This window comes from Pipra filicauda, unplaced genomic scaffold (assembly GCF_003945595.2).
Source record: "Pipra filicauda isolate LSUMZ 115617 unplaced genomic scaffold, ASM394559v2 scaffold593_size253620_pilon, whole genome shotgun sequence".
Taxonomy (NCBI): Eukaryota; Metazoa; Chordata; class Aves; order Passeriformes; family Pipridae; genus Pipra; species Pipra filicauda.
The window spans coordinates 149,082-168,463 of NW_024104746.1; the positions used below are offsets into that span (position 1 = coordinate 149,082).

General features: G+C 46.8%; 1 protein-coding gene across 2 annotated transcripts; it reads right to left on the bottom strand.

Moving 5' to 3' along the window:
- Positions 1-4,867: 4,867 nt before the first annotated feature.
- On the bottom strand, positions 4,868-18,413 carry KLF15 (Kruppel like factor 15). 2 transcript variants are annotated; one of them, XM_027719498.2, is made up of 3 exons: positions 18,292-18,413; positions 12,890-13,997; positions 4,868-6,915 (listed from the first exon to the last, which is right to left on the bottom strand). In XM_027719498.2, exons 2-3 carry the CDS (start codon positions 13,930-13,932, stop codon positions 6,747-6,749), a joined length of 1,212 nt encoding a protein of 403 aa, XP_027575299.1. In that variant the 5' UTR covers positions 13,933-13,997; positions 18,292-18,413; the 3' UTR covers positions 4,868-6,746. The 2 variants fall into 2 exon arrangements, with proteins under 2 accessions (XP_027575299.1, XP_027576873.1); XM_027721072.2 differs by lacking the exon at positions 18,292-18,413 and adding an exon at positions 15,147-15,271.
- Between the last annotated feature and the right edge of the window lie 969 nt (positions 18,414-19,382).

Genomic DNA, 19,382 nt, shown 5'->3' on the forward strand with positions numbered 1-19,382 from the left:
AAAAACTGAGAGACTACCTGGCTGCCGTTTATAGACTTCTCAGAAAAAGTCAGCAGTCAAGAGCCAAACTCGAACGTTCACGTCACTCCTTCGCTTATGGAAGGTGAGTTTGCTAAATGCCTGGATGCTTTTCAGCCTAACAGCCCAATTCCTGTATTTGCAACCATAATGTTGGAACAAGTAGCAGGGCTTAAACTGGTGCCCACTGGACTCAATAGGAAAGGCAGATGCCAGAAGCTTTTTTAGATACATAACAGTGATTCTTCATACCTCTCTTTCTGTGGGCTACTGGACTCCACCCTCAGTCACATGCAAAACAATTCATGGATAGATTTTTCCATTAAATACCTCAGACTGCCTATTGAAGTTCCTGGTACCTGGTTTATGAATAAATAAAATTTCTGCTTTGGGAAGTGCTAAGCATCCCCTGAGTCCAATCCAAGAATCAGCAACAGATTCAGGAGAAAAGCAGAATCATACAAGGAAGGGACCTGAGGGACTGACAGCAAACCCTCCCAAACCATTCTCTTTGTGACTGCCAGCTGTCCAAGACACAACTCTCTGACTATTATTCACTGAATCCCCTGATGTAAAGCTGCTGTTGCCCCAGAGCAGCACACACGAGCTGCTCTGATGCCGGATGCTGGCTCAGACCTTCCTCCTGCGCAACAAGCAGAGCCCTTCCTGCAAAAAGAGCCCATCACTCTCTTTTTACTGGAAAAGACAGAACAGTGCTTACCATGCCATAATTTGCTCCCGTTTCTGTTTTCCTTCCTCTGCTCCCTTACAGAAAACCACAGACCACATTCACTCCAATTTTCTCTCCTTTTCAGGTTGGTTATGAATCCAACACAAGCAGGGGATGGGTTACCAGGTGCACACCAGTGTGAGCAACAGGAGAGCTGGCTTTCCCAGGAATAAGTTGCCATTCATGTATTTCACTTCCATTTTACCTAACACCTTGGCATGCTGCACTGAGCAGATATGCAAACACTGTCCTCTTCTCATGATGGCTAGACCCTTGTCAGACCCTGCTCTAAACTATAGAATGTTTGAATAGAGATTTGGGGCTCAGTGAGATGCTGGCCAAGGCATACACACTTCCTAGGGCAGAATGGCTGAGCTGATGAAAGCTCTCTGCAATGGACGTCTCCAAGAGCTAAGAGATTCCTCTAGTCTTATCTCTTTAGGGGATCAAATACTTACATGGGCTTTGAGTCAGCCTAACCACAAAACCGTCATAAAAGTGATATTTGGGTAGAGAACATGGCAAGAGATGAAGGATGTGCTCCAGCTCCAGCTGGAGGAAGACCTGCACTAAGCTGGCAGAGCAAATCAAAGCTTAGACCTGTGAAACACTGAGCACTGCAGAGCTACAAACTTAGTGATATGGATCATTTCACCAGAAGAGTCATTATGTCCCATCCCTCAAGTTGTATGCAAGCAAACACGAGATGTTAAGGCTGGAACATTCTTCACAATATCTATTTTTCACGTACCACACACCTTTAAACATCTCCCTCCCTCACCCCTTTCCCCCCCGCCCCCAAAAGAAAGCAAGAACAAAACACAAATGTCCCAGAAGGAATGAGCAAGGAAAGCCAAGGACCTGTTGGGATTTGCAGTCCCTGCCTTAGCTGGGAATTTTTTCCCCCGGATAAGCCATGGCAGTCACTGCCTCTGGCTTGTGAGGAAGCCAGTGGGAGCTTAGCACAACTCATTCTTTAAGAGCAATGTCTCTGCATAACAAGCAAGCAAAGAGCGGCAGTCGCTGAACCGAGTGAATAACGGGTTTCATAGGTGCTGTCAAAAGGGGAGAAGGAAAATCCCAGCTGGCTCCAAACAGCTTTCTATGTGTGTTGGCAGGTCCTTGGTATTTCTCCCAGACTGGGAGGGCAAGTCCAAGCCAAGAGCCCAAGTACAGCACATCCAGACTTACATAACCCAAGGGGCCCAGGGTAATCATTAACACTGGATTATTGCCACTGGCTTTTGTGCTGGAGTCACCTGGTTGTTTGGATTAAATGTATAGTGGCCGTTTAGACAAGGAGAAGGCTCATGGCACAAGCAATTAAGTGAAAACAACCCCCAGGGAGGGTGGGAAGCAGGAGACTGTTGGAAACATTGCAGGGTCTAAACTCAAGCACTCCTCTGGGGAGCCAGATTTGCTACCTTTCATCACAGCACCCTGCTCAGTGGGCTAGTTTGCTTTCCATAGGGGTGCAGCTCCCTGCCCTCCCCAAAAAACTGCCAGGGAAAAAAGCCCCCACATAACACAGGTCAGGGGAGCAGGACTCTTCTTAGGGAGTTGTACCTTGATGACTGCCGTGTGCTGCACACCAGCAAGTGAGCTCTCATTCCTCTCTCCTTGGCATGCTTTCCAAAAGCAGACATTATCAGTGTCTGCTGATAATGCTGATAAAGCCTGACTTTATCTCTGCCCCATCTTTGCCTTTCTTTGCTTATCTGATGTCTCACGTGTCCTATTACTCTTTGCCCTCTGTAACCCCTCGTGTGTTATTGACATGTGGTTTGCGCCACTGTCTGGGGCAAAGGAGGTTTGGGACTTCTTGGTTCTGCTCCCATTTCCCCTCTGTGTTGGCCTGTGGTCTTGGACGCATCACTCCACTGCACTGTGTTTAGCCACGGGTCACAGAAGTCAGGTTACCTCACAGAACATCCCTTTACTTGTATTTCTGATGCTTAGTCCTTACCTCAAGTACAACCATCCCAACTGACAGCTCCTTACCTCTCATAACTACCACCTCACCACTAGCTCTGATGAAGGGACTATAAGCCTTTTAAAAACAGAGAGTTCTTGCAAGTGTTAGGAACCAGATCACAATCATTTTGCAAAGGCTGTAACACTGCACGTGTCCATTCACACCTCAGAAACGAAACTATAACAGCTTGAAGTCAATGAGACATAGGCTTATGTATAAATATGCCATGCTGTGCTTTGTCATGCAGAGTTGCTGAAGCAGGGACATAATAAACTTTTCTATAGTTGTGGTATCAAAGCACTTAAATATATATTTATCTTCAGGTGGATAAAGTCAGGCTTAAGGCAAGGCCACATTTTTCTCATGAATCGGCAAAGCCCAGGCAGGCCAGTAATTTCACATAAAACAAACACTGAAATCTCTTCCAGAAATTTCTACTTTTTCTGTGACAAATCTCTAAAAATGTTATTAATTTCATGCAGAATTAAGTCTCCTTTCACAGCAAACACAGCCCTACTCTTTTCAGCAAAACACTGACTTATACATAAGCTTACATTTCCTTACAGGTATTAACTAGAAAAATCCACACAATCTACACTCAAAAACCATACTTAGAAAAGAGAAAAAAAAACTAAAGAAAGAATAAGGATTTCATGGAAAATATTCCAGGCTAAAACATAACTTAGATCTTAGATTTCTGCCCTGCTGTGCTCCAACGGCAGGGATTTTGCATTACTCCACTTCAGCTTTGAGTATTGCCTCTTGCAGAAAAATAACAGCTTCTGCCCCGAGTGTCTTGCAGGGTGAATTGCCCAACTTTACAGCAATATCAGAACTCCAGGTGAGATGGGGAGGAGACTGAGACGCTGGTTAAAATAAAGCAGCTGGTTTACTGCATGAAGTGGGTAGGGTGAGAACAGAAGGGAATAGCAGATCCTCTTGGTGCAGGCTTGCTAATTAAAATGAGTACATGACTAGCCCTTAAAACAGCTGTGCTTAGCACTCTGGTCTTCAGGCTACACCTCAGAAGGTAACAACAACCTGGAGTGCACAGAACTTAGTCTACCTCATCCCTCAGTCCTCTTTGCCAGACTGATAGGGATTCTCTGGGAAAAATAATCAGGAGTCTGGAGAGCCCTGGCTCATCAGCTGGCATTTTTTGGTGTCTGTTCTTCAGGGAGACACTTAAATCCCTCAATGCCTGTTAGTCTCAGAGTGATTCATGCTGGGAGAAGATCTGGACCCACTGCACCATTGCTCCCATGGAGACTCAGAAGTGACTTTAACACCAGTAATGTGGCTGGTTTCTTCTTCCAGTGGAGGCCAAGCAACCAAAAGCACAGTGCAAGAGATGTCCCAGCTTGCAGATCACCAGAGCATCATGTTCATGCCCCTGTTGTTACAAATGGGAAGCAATGGCTGTTGCAGAACAGGGCGTCTTCTCCTCAGGCCTGAGGCAAGCTTCATACCACAGATCCTTCACATCACTCTTTTAGGCGTGGGTTTACAGAAGAGCCAACTGAAGCGCCTTGGCACCAAGACCTCCGTCATGCCAAGCCTTTCTTTACCAATCTAATCCTGTGACTACTGGTCTTATTCCTGCTTCTTCCATCCAAGGATCATACAAATGTAAATTAAGTCCCACAGTATCACCGTGATGCATTATTATCCCCATTTTACAAGAAAGGGAACTGCAGCACACGGCAATCGAGTCCTTTGTCTTGGTTCACACAGTGAATCACGGTCACAGTCTGAAGCAGGCTTTGAAGCCCTTCCTCCTTCACACTAACCACTAAAGCTTGAATTCCTTCAAAACCTGTTTGCTCTAATCCATTAACCACAGTTTTAGTGCATCTGCAGACCTGTTCCACAGCAGTCAGGAGCCAAGGAAGGCATTTGGGTTCCAGCGTGGCTGCCAGGCGAGGCGTGAGGGCTCCGGCGAAGAGAGAGCTGAAACATCTCGCGCCTCCCAAGAACTTTCTGAGATGAGAAAAACTGAAGAAAACTTCAGAGCTCTTCCATCATCTCCCTGTTAAAAAGCACCTGAAAAGTTACATCCAGGTGAATCGAAATTTGAGGTGCTATTGTCTTGATTACAGAGCTGGCTACAAAGGAAATTAACGAATAATAATTTCAAGGAGGGATTTAAAATTTCCATTTTCATTTTATTGTCAAAGTAAATATATTTTTATGAAGAACAAAAGAAAATATACAGAATTGTAACTTATGTACACTGGCTTTATAGGTATTTTTGTTTCCAATTTACACAAATTTGATACGTTATTAAAAGATATTTTATATAGATATGCATCTATGTACAGTTTTATTTACATACATTCATAGGATGTGATATAAACCAGTCAATAGATGATAGTTCATTTATATTAATTTCTAGAGGACAAAAGGAATGCATTCACTTCAGCTAGACCTGCTGTTCTCGCACAGGGCGGGCTCCTGCTCTGCCTAGCACTAGGATCGCACTTTCCTATTTCCCATTTTGCCAACAAAAAGGACAAACAGATGCTGTCTGCGAATGGAAAGGAAATGCAACATCCATTATAAAATCATTTCTAATTACTGAATTCTATTTTCTTCTAAAGCTTCTTACAATTGCCAGAGTTGAAAAGAAAAAAACAAAACAAGAAGAAACAAAAACAAAATCATTTGCCTGCTACCATCTGATTATTTGTTTAAATTCCCTTCTTAGCCAGCTATCACACAAATTTGTTTCTTTTGGCTACTGTTCTCACCCATTCGCCCACCCCAGCTGCATGGAGCTCTGACATGGCTGTCAGGAAGGAGAGGATTAGCACTGAAGATCACCCTTAGACCCTGATCTCGCAGTGCTGTCCCACCAGGCCATGATGCCTCCCATCCTCCCTGGGCACAGGCACATCCTACAGACCCTGCCTGCCAGCAGGCAAATGGAGACTTAGCTCCAGCCAGCGAGGCCTTGATTCATGGTGGTTGCGGGGATGCCTGGTGCCCATCAGGACCACCAGGCACCTCCGAGGCTGGGGCCCTGGTTTCTCCCCCACGATCACACAAGAGGACGGGAGCAGAGATAGGACCAGGGCTCAGATGCTCTCAGAAATGTCTTCCTGCTGCCTTACATGCAGACAACAGCTCTTCTGCTAAAGACAATGGATGCTGCAAACCAGACTCAAAGGAAAGCAGTGTGTCCTTCCACACCTGGGCATCCTTTCACCCCATGGCAGCACAGGACAGAAGCAAGCACAAAGTACTGAAAGGCTCCACTCCAAGCCATTTCATCCAGCCTGAGCTTCCCAGTTTGCCTGGGATGTGCTTTTGCTTAAATATATATATATATATGTATGTATGAATATATATACATAAATATTTATATATAGCCCTAGCCAAGGGAAAGGTAAATGTGAGCTGGGGAAATTAGAGCTGCATAGAGATGTGTATGAAGGCACATTCCAGTGCTCTCAAGCCTTCTCTCCCCCTGTCCCCAACTCCCACTATTCCTCCTCCTATGGCCAGCCCCTACAAATCCTTGGCTCAGGCGACCCAAAAACAAAGGAGTTGTTTTCATTTCAAAAGGAATTTGCTGTTTCCAAACTGGACAAATAGAGCAGCTTAATAAAAACTCACAATGAATGGCCTGTACATGAGCAAAGCCCTCAGGAATGCCAGGGCTATAATTAACTAGCAGCAAGCAACTTTTACATTTTCCTGTGCAGCAGAAAACAGCTAAAAATAAAACACTGTAATTTCCAAAAGAAGCAGCAGCAAAGGAGGGACAGATAGAAGGAAAGAAAAATAATATCCTTAAAAGAAAAAAAAAAAAAAGGAAGAAGCACCCCACTCCCCTGACCCAAAAGGAACTTCATTCTCAAATCATATTTGAGGAACATGAGGCACTCAAACATGGTGGTATAAAGTAACAGCATTGACTGTTCTGTGGAGACAAATAAATTATCACTAGAAATACAGTGAGAAAAGTGCTGTCATCGGCTGTTGTGAGATGGCTGGGTGGGAAGGGGAAAGCGGGAACAATCAGTTCACGGAACGGACGGAGCGGTTGCTTCGTGGGAATCGATGCACCTTGACATGCTTGGACAAGTGGTCACTTCTAGCAAACTTCTTCTCACAGACGGGACACTGATAGGGTTTCACCCCTGAGTGGGAGCGCCTGTGCCGGGACAGCTCATCTGACCTGGAGAACCTGCAAGAGAAGAGAAGCCTTTTCAGATAAATGGGGTTTTATTTTGCTAAGTCTCTCACAGCAGGTAAAAAAAGTCCTGTCGGGCCACTGGGAGACTCCACAGACTGAAAGGGACACAAAGCAGGGCTGATTTGGTCTCAACCATCAGTCAGCAGCAGAGATGGAAACACACAACTATCAACCTCATGCCATGTCAGCTCTGGACTCAGCAATACATGGAGGCAACGTTTGTATCAGCCTCGCCCTATACCCAATAACATGGGTACAGCTCCACAAAAACAGTGCTGCTCTTGATCCCTCTGCCAGTCTCCCTCAAAGCTTCTCCCACAACCTCTCTCCTGCAAATCCAAGCAAGGACTCCTCTTAAGCAGAGACAACAACCACCGTCTTTTAGGAGAAATCTGCTTTCAAGCTCCCACTGACACAAGCACAATGGATACCCACTAACTGCACCTAGTTTGAGAGGGACTCCAGATAACAGCCAGCCATAGCTACCCAAAGCAATATGACGACTTAGATTCAGCTGAAAAATTGGCTTCTGTACATGCTCCTGCAAACTAAATAAAGAGTCATTAACATCCCAGTAACAAAAACACTCAACATTGTAACAGCTGAAGTTCAGGTGGGCCCCAATGGCCATTAGCATAGTTACTATATGGGTAAATTGAAATCAAGGTTGAACCTTTAATTACCAAAACCGTCTTTCACAGTCTTTTGAATTTTAGATATTTCCCACCTTCCATCTCCATAGAAAAATCCCCAAATAGCCACTGTGAATCCACAGGCTTTACTGAACTCAAATCAACTAATCCTTTGGTCTTAACAGCAGGGCTGGCTATATTCTTAGCTTGGACATGACTGGGAGACAGAGGGTTAATTAACAATGTCACACTAAAACAACCCTGTCCAGATGGGTACAAAAAATTTTCTGCCTGACAAAGGGCAATTAAGTGTTTTGTTGCCAGAACAGTAACAAAGAGAGGCACAGAAAGAGAGCTTGCAAGAAATGGTATCAGCTGTTTATTTACAATAAATAAATGAAGTCATGGGCACTAGCTGAACAAATGGGGGAAAGAACATGTAAAAAAATGTGCCCTTCTGGCGCAAAATATCATATCACCAGCAGAGCGAATACACTACTTTTATAAAAGGGGAAAAACAGGACCATTGGGCTCCTATGAATAAGTCCTTCATGCAAGAAAAATAAGTTTCCACATAAAGGTTTTAATTAGCTCTGATCTCCTGCCACCAGTTGAGGAACAGGGCATAGGCAGTGGGAAAGCTGGTAATGGTTTCCTCAGTTCCTGCAGCTCTTTGGTCTGGTCATGCTCCTCAGAGAGCACTCACCCAGTACAAAGCAGATGCAGATACTCGCCATGGGTCAGATATGGTGTGGACACATCTCTCCCAGGGGCATTTCTACGGGAGAGTCTTTCATCCGTTCACTTGCATTTCTTCCTTTCCTTGCTTTGGTATCCCCAAGGTGAAAGATTCAAATTCTCCATTAAGGACAACGAGCAGATGCCCTTACGGAGCTGTCAACCTGCTCCTTGTCTGGGATGAATTTTCTTTGTAAAGGTTACGAGAGAGGTTTCTCTTCATCCCTTGTACTTGTACATTTCCTTTCTCTAGCTCCTCTGCTCCTTTCAGCCATAGCTTCCCAAAACCACAGTCTGGACCTGTGAGAAGCGGGGTCAGGGATTTCTCCCAAGTCCTTAGCAGGGAACTAGTCCAGTGCCACATCCTCTCAGGGGTGCTCCTGTAGAGCTACAGGTGAGTGGGTCTGGAGAGGGCAGGATGTTACCTGTGCAGACTGCCTCAGCAGGACTCAGTGCTGGACAAGGAACACTACTGTTGCCAGTGGTGGTTACCAAATCCAGGGAAAAGAGGGAGCAGAGAGGAAAAAGTGCCTCTGCAAAGAGCTGTCCTCTTAAACACAGACTCCAAAGGAGTAAAACCAAATGTGGCCAAGTTGCCTTGTCGCATGTCCTTGGCCATTAAGGTCACCACCTGCAACAGAAGTGCAGTAGCACCTGGCTCATCCTGCACAAGAGCTTCACAAGTGCGTTTTGAGGGGAATTGTATGGATGGTGTCAGAGAAAGAGGCGCATGTCAGGAACAAGCTTGGATGAGTTCATCTGATAAAAATACACTCTGCCTCATAACGATGTCCTTAGCTGAAGAGGCAGGAATGTTGCAACACTGTTCCCCAGCAGTGACGAAAAGATCAGCTTACAGAGCCCACAGAAATAAACCTCGAGCTGTCTGTGTGTTTACAAAAAAACAACGCAAAGGTTAGGACAAGGAAGCCGGGAGGATCTGGTGGCCGGGGTCTGCAGTGAAATATTTGCAGCACCTCCTGGCACTGAGATCAACCCAGGAAAAGCGCAAATAATCCCCCGTGGAATGCCAAATTCAACCAAAAAAGAGGAAGCTCCAAGGAACACCTCACCATTCTGTCACTTCAATTTCCAGACAGATTCCTCCTTCACAAGAAAGGTGGAGGGATCTGCACAATCCCACAGCAACTAAGAAGAGTCGTCTTCATCCTTCTATCTGGTGGGATCCCAAAGGACCTGTAACTACATCTCCCTTGAAGACAAATCCTAGAGCTCCCTGATGTGTAGGACATGTCCTGTGTCTCCTGACCATATGAGGACATTGCTATGTGGCTCACAGGGCAAGAAAATTCAACAGCTTCAGCCAGGTACTCCATGGTCCCTACCATGGCCACCAGCTGTTGAGGCCAACTGACACTGTGCCTCTCCCCTGTAGTGGAGGGGAAGCTCTGAATTTGTCCTGCCCATCCTGAAAGCTCTGCTAAAATAAGCACACCTCCTGCACACCTGGAAACCCCTTGCACAGCACCACCAGCAAGAAAAGCCAATGCATGACACATGCCCTACCCTACATGTTGTACTTCCCACGCTGGCCCAGTCCCATGCACACTCCTGACCACACGCATTACCAGCCTTTAAACCCTCCCTGCCAAACCAGGCAGAGCTTATATCCCACTCTGTCACCTGTGGAGCCTCCAGACAGAAGGTGCAGTGGGGCAATTGCCTAATCCTCCCGCCTTGCAACAACTGCAGCTTTGCACGTGCTGCGCCAGGGAGGAAAAGCTGTGCCATGACACAGCTGCTGGGCCTGGCCCACACTACAGCTCAGGTCTTTGGCTGGGCCTTTCTGAGGAGCAAGGCTAACCAGAGGTTGGTGTGCCAAAGGTATAAGCTGGCACGACACGGATCAGTGCATCGACCGGGACAGCGGGGCATTGAACGCCGCGGGTCACTGGACACTTACACACGAACGCCTCTCTGCAGCCTGCTGAAAACAGCTCTTGCCCTGTGCCAAGGAAGGGCATAAGCAAGCAGAGTTCAGCCTCCTCCAAGGAGGTGCTCTGGTTCTCCAGCTGTCCTAGGAGTGAGCAAAAGGGTTTGCTGTGTGCACACTCCTACCCTGGTGCATTTAAAGCATGCAACCCATCATAGCAGGGCTGCCCAGAGAGCTGGAGAACCTTTAACACCCCAGAGCTCAAGCACTTTGTGCTAGGCAACACTTTGTTTTGGTTTTGAAATTACTATCTCCAGTGAGGTCAGATCTTAAGTGTTTTCAGTGAAAAAATAAATACACAAGCACAAGAATGTAGGGAAAGGAGGGGGAAAGCAGAGCCCAGCAGTGTTTTAGTGCTTAAATTCATTTGAGATTACATAAAACTGTGAGCAAACAGAGAGTCCAGATACATTTGACTTAAGTCATGTGAGATCACAGCTCTCACTGAACTTCTGGAAAGGTAAACATGGTTTATTGATGAAAGGGGACTGAGTAATTCAATGCTCAATTGGGTCTGGCCTTTGATGTGGGAGCAGCGTGCAGGAGATGTGCAGCAATCTGAGGCTTGTGCTAGGTGAGCACAGGAGGCAGCTCCCTAAGCACAGCCTCTCCTGTTGGCTATAAACCTCCTCTTGGAGCAGAGCCCTTCCAAAATTTGGGGGTTTGTGGGTTTGTGGTCACATCCTGGGCTGTGAAATTCAACAAGACAAACAGCAACAGAGTTTGAAAAGCCTTTCCAGAAGCTGTTCCTTGTAACATGTTCCTCATAATGAAAGTAATTCCTTTCTCATTCCTGTTGGGGTCATCTTTAAAACGTTGTGGTGATTGGAAGTTCAGGGTGCTCCTGGTTGCAGGACCTGCACTTCTCTTGGCCCACCAGTATCCTACTTTTGATCCACATCATTCACTGTAACATTGGGAGAAGGGAGGCACCCGTTGTAAGTTCAATCATCCTTCACCGCTTAATATTTTTCCTAAATGTTCCCCTTGGTTTTGCAGCCTGGGGAACACCAGCTCTCTAATAACATGGAGCTGGAGAAGGTCATCCACAGACAACACTTCAGGCTCTGTATCCTGAGCCACAAAGTCACTGAGAGCGTTGGTACAAATTTCAGCATTCATCAGGCAAACCCTCACGTGCCACATGCAATTGTCACAAAAAGCAGAGTTTTGGTTACATCCCAGCACAAGGAAAGCAAACATGATCTGCTGCCTGTGCGCTTGTACTCTGGCACTCAAACCAAAAGGAGCGAGTGCCTCTCCCGCAGGTGAGGAGGAACCAGCCTGCAGCTTCTGGGACCAACCTGCTGAACATCACGACTTTGATGTCAGGGCATCCTGAGCAGCAAGGCACTGAGCTGGCTCACGAGAAGTGCCACCAGGACAAAAGGAAAGAAAATCACCCCCAGTGTGTAGAACCATCATAAACTGATCTCCTCAGTCCTTCCAAGAGGCAAACTTCAGACTGGCCCAGTCAGGGATCAGCAGGTTCAGCTCCATTCTGACCTTTTCCCTCAAACCAACCCAGCCATCTCTAACTGCTACATCTCACGTACTTGCATTTTTACAAAATGCTCTCCTGTTACTTTTTACCTGATCTGTTGCCCATGATCACAACCATTTCCTCGTTAGACATTGTTCACTGTAGCTCTGCAGCATATTCTTTGAAAGAAAATCAGTTTAATTTAATACAAGGTAGCTAAGACTATATTTTCTCCCATTGTCATTTGTGGTGCTGTATATTAATTAGACTTGCCTGCTGGCAAGTAATACAGCTAATTAGAAAGAGGGAGGAAGGCTCCCATCAAAGTTTCCTTAAAATAAAAAGTTGATATTTTTAACAAAGATTCAATTTTTCAGCTACTATTAAAAATAAAATAAAATGAAATGAAATGAAATAAATAAATAAAGAGATGCCCTCTTGCTCAATCAAACCTGTAATCTTTCATTCAAGCAATGCTTAACTCCAACTCAGCCTTCTGGTTATGTTGTTACATCTGACAGCTTTTTGCAACTTTGAGTGGCACCCACGCATTCTTCTGAATCAAGGCAGAGAATAAAACCCCGAGTATGCCAGAGTGTCACTGCCAGCATTTCCAGAAGGAGTGGGATGGAGTGCATTTTCTATGAAAGTGCACAGAATACTGCTTTTAACCACACTTGCTTATCACAGCCCTTCACTGACCATGTTTAGTCCCACACAGTTGGAGCCACACACGGCCACGCACAGCGATTCTGCCCTAAACCACCCAGTTCACTCACAGCCTCAGCTGGTACAGCACACACAGCAGACCTGTGGCTGGTGTGCTGCAACCAGGCTGATACAAACACAAGGTATTACCTGTGGTAACAAGCTTAATTTGACCCTCTAGAATGAAGTACAAATTACAATGCTACTCCTTCTATTTTTTTAAGACACTTAAACAGCTGCTGCCAGCAGGTGATGCTCTGCTATTTAATTTATCAAAGCCCTTGGATCACCTAACAGAAAGAAAAAGGTTTTCGTTCTCAAACCAACCAAACAAGTTTTGGGAACAGAAACAGTTTGTAAATCAGAGTACAAACCTACTTGCTCAGCAAGTTAGGTCAAGTGAGCAGAAAGGGGAAGGGGAATTGGACAGAGCTGCACCCCAATACTGACCTCCATCCACAGCCCGGCCACGTGCACGCAAAGGGCTTTTCTCCTGTATGTCTCCTCAGGTGGGCTTTCAAATGGCTGCTTTTCGTGTACATCTTGGTACAACCAGGAAAAGAACATTTGTGCATTTTAATGAGTTCAGCTGCAGGGTTCTTTTGAAATTTCTGACCCATGATGATTCCCGTCTGACCCTGGATCATGCCTCCTGGCCCAATTGGCTTGGCAGCAATGGGGACGGGAGCAATGCGGACAAATTTAGAGGACAAGTTCAAATTGGACGACTGAACTATCTGAGGCACAAGGGCAAATGTCTGTCCTTGGATGTTGACTAGGAGCTGTGCAATTTTAATATTTTCCTGTGCTGGTCCTTGGGAACTGGGGCTCGTGTTGGACTCCTGTTTGATCTGTACAGGCTGAATTTGGAGCATAACCGGTATCCCATTCTCGAGGGTCATTCCTCCATTTGAAGCTTGGCCACCTTCTGTTGTGCTGTTCAACTGTTCATTTTTACTCTCTTTTAAACTAGTGCTGGGTAACATATGGTCTTTTTGCTGTAGCGAAGCAACAGAAACTTGGCTGCAGGCTCTCAAGTCCTTGGTCTCACTTTTAGGTCTTTCTTTGAGCTCCAAGTCCATGTTCTCCTCCAAAAATTCCTCAATTTCCTCAAGTGTGGGCTGAAATGGTCCTGAGTCTTCCATATCCACAGCAAATTCAGGCAACCTAAAGTACTCCTCTTTCACTATTGGCTGAAGTCTCCTTTTGTCCCACCATGATGTATTGGTGTTCCCCAAAGATGCTTGGGACAATAAGTAGTCTAAGATACTGTCTTGACTTTCTGCACTGGATGTGCTTCCATAGCTGGAGCTGAGGACCTGGGAATCAGGGCTGGAACAAGAACAAAAGCTGGACGAGTCACTGTCATCTTCTGACAGGGGAGAGGGCAGCATTTGGTAGGACCTCACCCCTGCTGTCATGTCCCCAAAGTATCCAAGAGAAGATCTTGTAGATGAAAAGGATTCATCAGTAGGCAGCAAGTGATCCACCATTCCTGGGCGATCTCTCAAGGGTATCCCAACAGCATATACCAGGCAGCCAAAGTTCAGGTGAGAGCCTGAGTGTACAAAAACAAAACAGCAACAGTCAGAAGTTGGTTTAATTATTTATCTCCATGAACTAAAGCTTGGAAAGCCCTCTAGCCCACAGGAAAGTCCAGAGCATGCAGCCTCACTGAGTACACATGCTGCTACATGCTTTGATATGTCTGTACCACTCCAAGGACTGTCAGGGCCAAAGCGTTTTGCAGAATTGCACCACATATTTGCAAAAGAATTCTTTCAGAAATCATTTCCCCACTGTGTGTGCTCTAGATTTACATCTCCGTTCCAGAATAATACTGGCAAAAAAAAATAAATTATGAGCTTTTGCCTAACAGTGAACTCTAGAGCCAAAGAAAGGAATGGGGAGGAAAAAAATAAAGTGCTGAAATTTTTACCACCTAAAAAAAAACAAATAAAAAAGAAGTTTATTGCTGGTGACCATAAAATGCAAATCCTTTTCTTATCTTGTAGCTTTCCACCACCTTATTTTTAACTTCCTCAGTTCTACAAATATAGGCTGTTCAGCATAATGCAAGGATCAATCTGGCAGGAGCCAAAAATATTTACTGTGCTTCAGCATTTACTAGGCGGATTTTCCCCTCCAGATGTAATGAATCAGTGCGCCAACGTCATGATCACCTGCACTGTCCTTAATAAGGCTGGCACTGCGCTGAGCTAATTACCATGTCCTGCAAGGCAGCTGGTGGCCGGTTTCACCTCGCTGCTCCATGCTCCTTTCTCTCTGGGTACGGAGGTTCATGCGAGCTGAACCTCGTTCCAGTTGCTAAACTGGGAGGGCGGTACGGATTGTACGTACCCTCGGCATCTCAGCCTGCTGTGAGCCACGGTGGGCAGCTGCGATGCCAGTTTCCCCTTCCTCCGTGTCGAGGCGGCGAGCGGAGCATCCCGCAATCCCGACTCACGTGAGCCGTAATCCCGCTACAACCCCACGGAGCCACAACAGCAAACTCCCCCTCCCCAGAGCAGCCCACCACAATGCTTGCTTACGGCGGCGATTGTCCTGCGCTTTCCCGCTTAAGGCAAGCAAACTTCCTAGAAAGGTTTCTGGGGAGGGAGAGGCAGGAGGGACATCTGCGTATTTTTTTCTTTCCCCCCCTCCTCCTCCCCGAGGGAAAAAAAAAAAAAAAAAAAGAACTGCTTACGGATGGAGATTATGCCTCCTAGAAAGCAAAAGCAGAGACCTCCCGATGGAGCGAACAGTGGCCCTCAGTCATTCGCTCAAGGTGACTGATTGAAAACAGAGCTGTACATGTGCATAATAAAACAACTCTTTCTGTGGAAGGTATGTGGACTGCAGAGATAGAAGTCATTTGATCAGCCTATGAGGTTTTGCGTGTGTGTGAATTAGGAGGCATGTGACCCAGTGCGAAGGAAATGCCAGTCAATCTTGTTACACGCTGTCATTTTCCACAGGCTCTGCTGCTGCACTTTGGACGCTTTGCCATGAATAGTCAATAGCTCCCAGTTTTGTGCAGGGAAGGGGATGTTTGTTACTGCTGTTGCAGAGCATCCTTGCTGCCTCATCTCCAAAACTTGCCCTATCTTTCCTTCTCTGGAGAAAAAAAATCAAAAGGTGTCTGTGTGCTCGGGGCTGCAGCAAACGCAAGGTGAGGTATTTTACACAACACCCCTAAAGAGCTCTGTCCCATTGGCAGCATCTATTAATGTTTCACAGGAAACGGGGGGGGGGGGGGGGGGGGGGTGGAAAGCACCCATATTTCTTAAAGATACGGCTTCCTCATTCAAACACACATGGAGGAAACAGTGAAGAGTTGAAAGAAAGGCTTAAAAGTAAGATTGCACATTTTCCTGGTATGCGCGTCCTGTCACTCAGCTATGCCTGGAACAGATAATGAAATACCCACATGTGCCTGACACGAGGAAGTTCAAACAGAGGTTAGTGGCTCTGTTTTGTGACCTTAGCCTATAATCATTGCTTATAGTAAAAGTGAAGAGTCAGAAGAGCTGAACTATTTCTAACACACTTTTTTTTTTTTAAATCCCTGCATTGATGGAAAGTTTCCCCAGCAGAAGTCCCAGAGCTGAGCTATTCCAGTTTTGAAACAGAAAACACAATATGCTTCTGACAAGTTTGTATTGGCATCCAGTAAGAATTCACCCAAGCAGATTGTTTCTATCTTGCACCAAAAACTGGTGACTGTCTTGTGAAATTTGGGGCAGAAAGAAGGACTTGCCCTCAGATAGTTTCTGATTCTTCCTTCTATGTCTGCATTGTTTCAGCCTAAACTTCTGAAGAATGGGGCTGTGAGAGAAAACTGGACTGCAATGTGTGTTTTTCTAAGAAAAGCTGGTGTGCTCTGCGTGCACCAAAAGCAGCTGGTAAAGTTCTTTTTTAAAAACAGATAATAAAATGCCTGCAAAACTAGAAAGCAGCATATCAAAAGATCCATGTATTTCACTGGGAATAGAACTAAACTGTAACTTGAATAAGGGCTTAAACGAGGGGAAAATTAAAACCAACAAACCCCTAGCAACTGCTGTGGACCAGTTATCACAGCAGAAAACAGCCAGCACGCTTGTTTCTCATCTCCTTTGACAAGGAACATTGTTACTCAGTGTAACCGGAGTCTTTTTAAGAGGGGACTGTCAGAGGCAAATAGATTCAGGCGCATTAAGGGCCAGTTCTGCTTTCTGTGCACTCTCAAAGCTTGCAGAACAGCCAAGAAGATTTTGGGGAATGCCTGGAATGCAGAATCAGGCCCTGGCTATATTTTTCCCCTAAAGGCCAGGCTAACAACCAAAAGGCTTTCATCCCTACTTTGCCTGAAGACTCAGCCAAACCTAGAAGATTAGAAAACAAAACCAAAAAAAGCCAGGGCTGTGAAAGCTATGAAAACTAATGATGCTGTTTCCATAAAGCACTTTCATCTCTAGGAGCCCTGAAAACATGTTAGAAATGTAAGCACCTATAGTGAGACCGCAGTGCCTGAGCCACTGAAAACAGCCACTTCTAGAGTGAAATACAGCAGCTGTTCAGCAGCACAACCGTCTCCAATTTTTAAGAGTTCCTTGGGTTGTTATGATGTCCTTTCTGCCAGAAACATGTTGTTCTGTTTAAAACCTGTCCATCTAATCGCCGGCTAAAAAAAAATATTGACAAAACGAAACAAACCAGAAAAGGCATATTTTGATGCAGAGCAACAATAAAATGCTAAGTCCTAGGAACTTGTTGAAACATGGGGACATATATCCCAGTCTGTCATTTTTGGACAGTCAGACCAGCACAACTCATCACACAGCATATATGAGATGCTGACAGTCATTTCCTATGTATACTGCCACAGCTTTTTCTGGTTTAGGACTAATCTCTTTAGTGTTTTCTCTTGTTCCCTAGAAGGTTTTAAATCTGTTCAGGCTGACTCCTGCTCCACAGAGCATGCCATAAACCAGGCAGTAAACCGGGCCCAGCATTTCTAAGAAATTAAAATAGAAATGCATGGGGGGGGGGGGGGGGGGGGAAACTAATAAAAAGAAGCCACGAGCCAGGAGTAAACCCATTTGCTCTCCTCTCTTCTGCGAAGTGGCTGTGTTGCTCCATGGACACAGGGGGGTGTTTAGAGTCTCCCTGTTTGTTTTTTCCAAACCCACCACTTATGGAAAGCTGCAGAAACGTTCCCAAAGCTTTCTCTTCTGAAAACTGTCCCACTCCAGCCGCAAACTTTGGTTTCTGCAACAGGAAGCACTTCATCTGCAATGTCCTCCCCACGGAGTGCACCCTGCTGCCTCCTGCACCCCGGCAGGGAAGGGTGCCCCAAATACTGCGTGGCACAAGCTGCCTGGGCAGGGAAAGGGGGGCCGGGAGACACACACATTCCCATCCCAGCACAAGCACAGCCAGGTTTCCACGCCTGCAAAGCATCTGCTTATTTGGTTTTTTGATTGTGGTTTTCTGTTTTGTTTGGGGGGGGGTGTTAATTATTATTTATTTTATTGGTTTTCCCTCCATCCCTTTTCAGGAAGCTTTGGGGACCCGAGCTCCCCCTTTCTCCCCCACCCCCGGCGCGGTCCCCTGGTCGCGGTTACCGGGAGTAAACCCCCCTCTCCCCACCTGTCACTCCACCGGTGCAGCCCCGAAAGAGCCCCCCAGCCCTGGCCGCAGCCCGGCACCCTCCCGCTGCACCGCCGGGGGTGGAATTTAATCTCCCACCTGCCCCGTGAGCGGGCAGCAGCGGCACAAACACCCCGGCCGCCGGTGCGGTGCTGCGGCAGCGGGTGCGGGGGCACCGCCGGAGGGGTCGCGGCCCCGCGCCCCCCACTCGCCCTTACCTGAACTCCTCTGCGGGCCGGGACGGGGGGGAGAGGCCAGGAACGACCAGAAGACTATAAAAACAACAGCGAAAACGGGGGAAAGAAAAACAGAAACCAAACAACAAAGCCAAGCCACAAAAAAATAAAATAATTAAAAAAAAAAGCAAAGATAATTGTAGAAATAATAATGATTTAAAAAAAATTTTAAAAAATAAACATGGGGGGGAAATCCCACGCACGACGAAAACGCAGAATTAAAAAAAAAAAGCCAACGACAAAACAAAACAACAAAACAACACCAGAACAGGATCCCGCACAGGCAGGAGCGGCCCCGGCGGACGCGGAGCGGCGGGAGGCGGGCGCAGCTCCCCCGGGAGGCGGGTGCGCGGCTGCGGAGCGCGGCCCCGCTCCCGTAGTACTATATCCCCCTCACATGACGGGCGCCCGGCGGCGGCGGGGGAGGCCGGGGAGAGGCTCGACCGCGTCCGCCGCCACCATTGGCCCCGCGGCGGCGGGGGCCGGCCCGGCTCCGGCCTCAATGGGAGCCGCGGCACCGCCCGGCCCGGCCCCCGGGGCGGTGCTGGGCCGCCCAGAGGGACCCCGGGGACGTGCGAATCCCGCAGGGGATGCGCGGTCCTGGGAGCGTTTAGCGGGACCTGTAGCGATAGGACAAGGGGTAATGGTTTTTGAAGTAAAAGAGGGTCGATTTAGATTGGATATAATGAAGGATGCTTCACAATGAGGGCTATGGAATACTGGAACAGAGTGCTCGGAAATGTGGCAGATGCCCCATCCCTGGGAACATTACAGGTCAGGTTGAACAGGGCTCTGAGCAACTTGATCTGGTTGAAGATGTCACTACGTGCTGCACTAGCTGGACTTTAAAGATCCCTTCCAACCCAAACCATTCTATGATTCTGTAAGTGTACAAGTTTCTGGACATCTCCAGGAGATAAGCAAGCCCCTGGGGAGGTGCAAGTCCCTGGAGGAGTCTGAGGGATCCCAGACTCTTTCCCTGCTGCATGCCCTCACTCCTGCCCCACACCCTCACACCTGCCCCTTTCTGCCTGCCGGAGCTTGACAGGGGGACTTCCAGCATGATAGAAAGT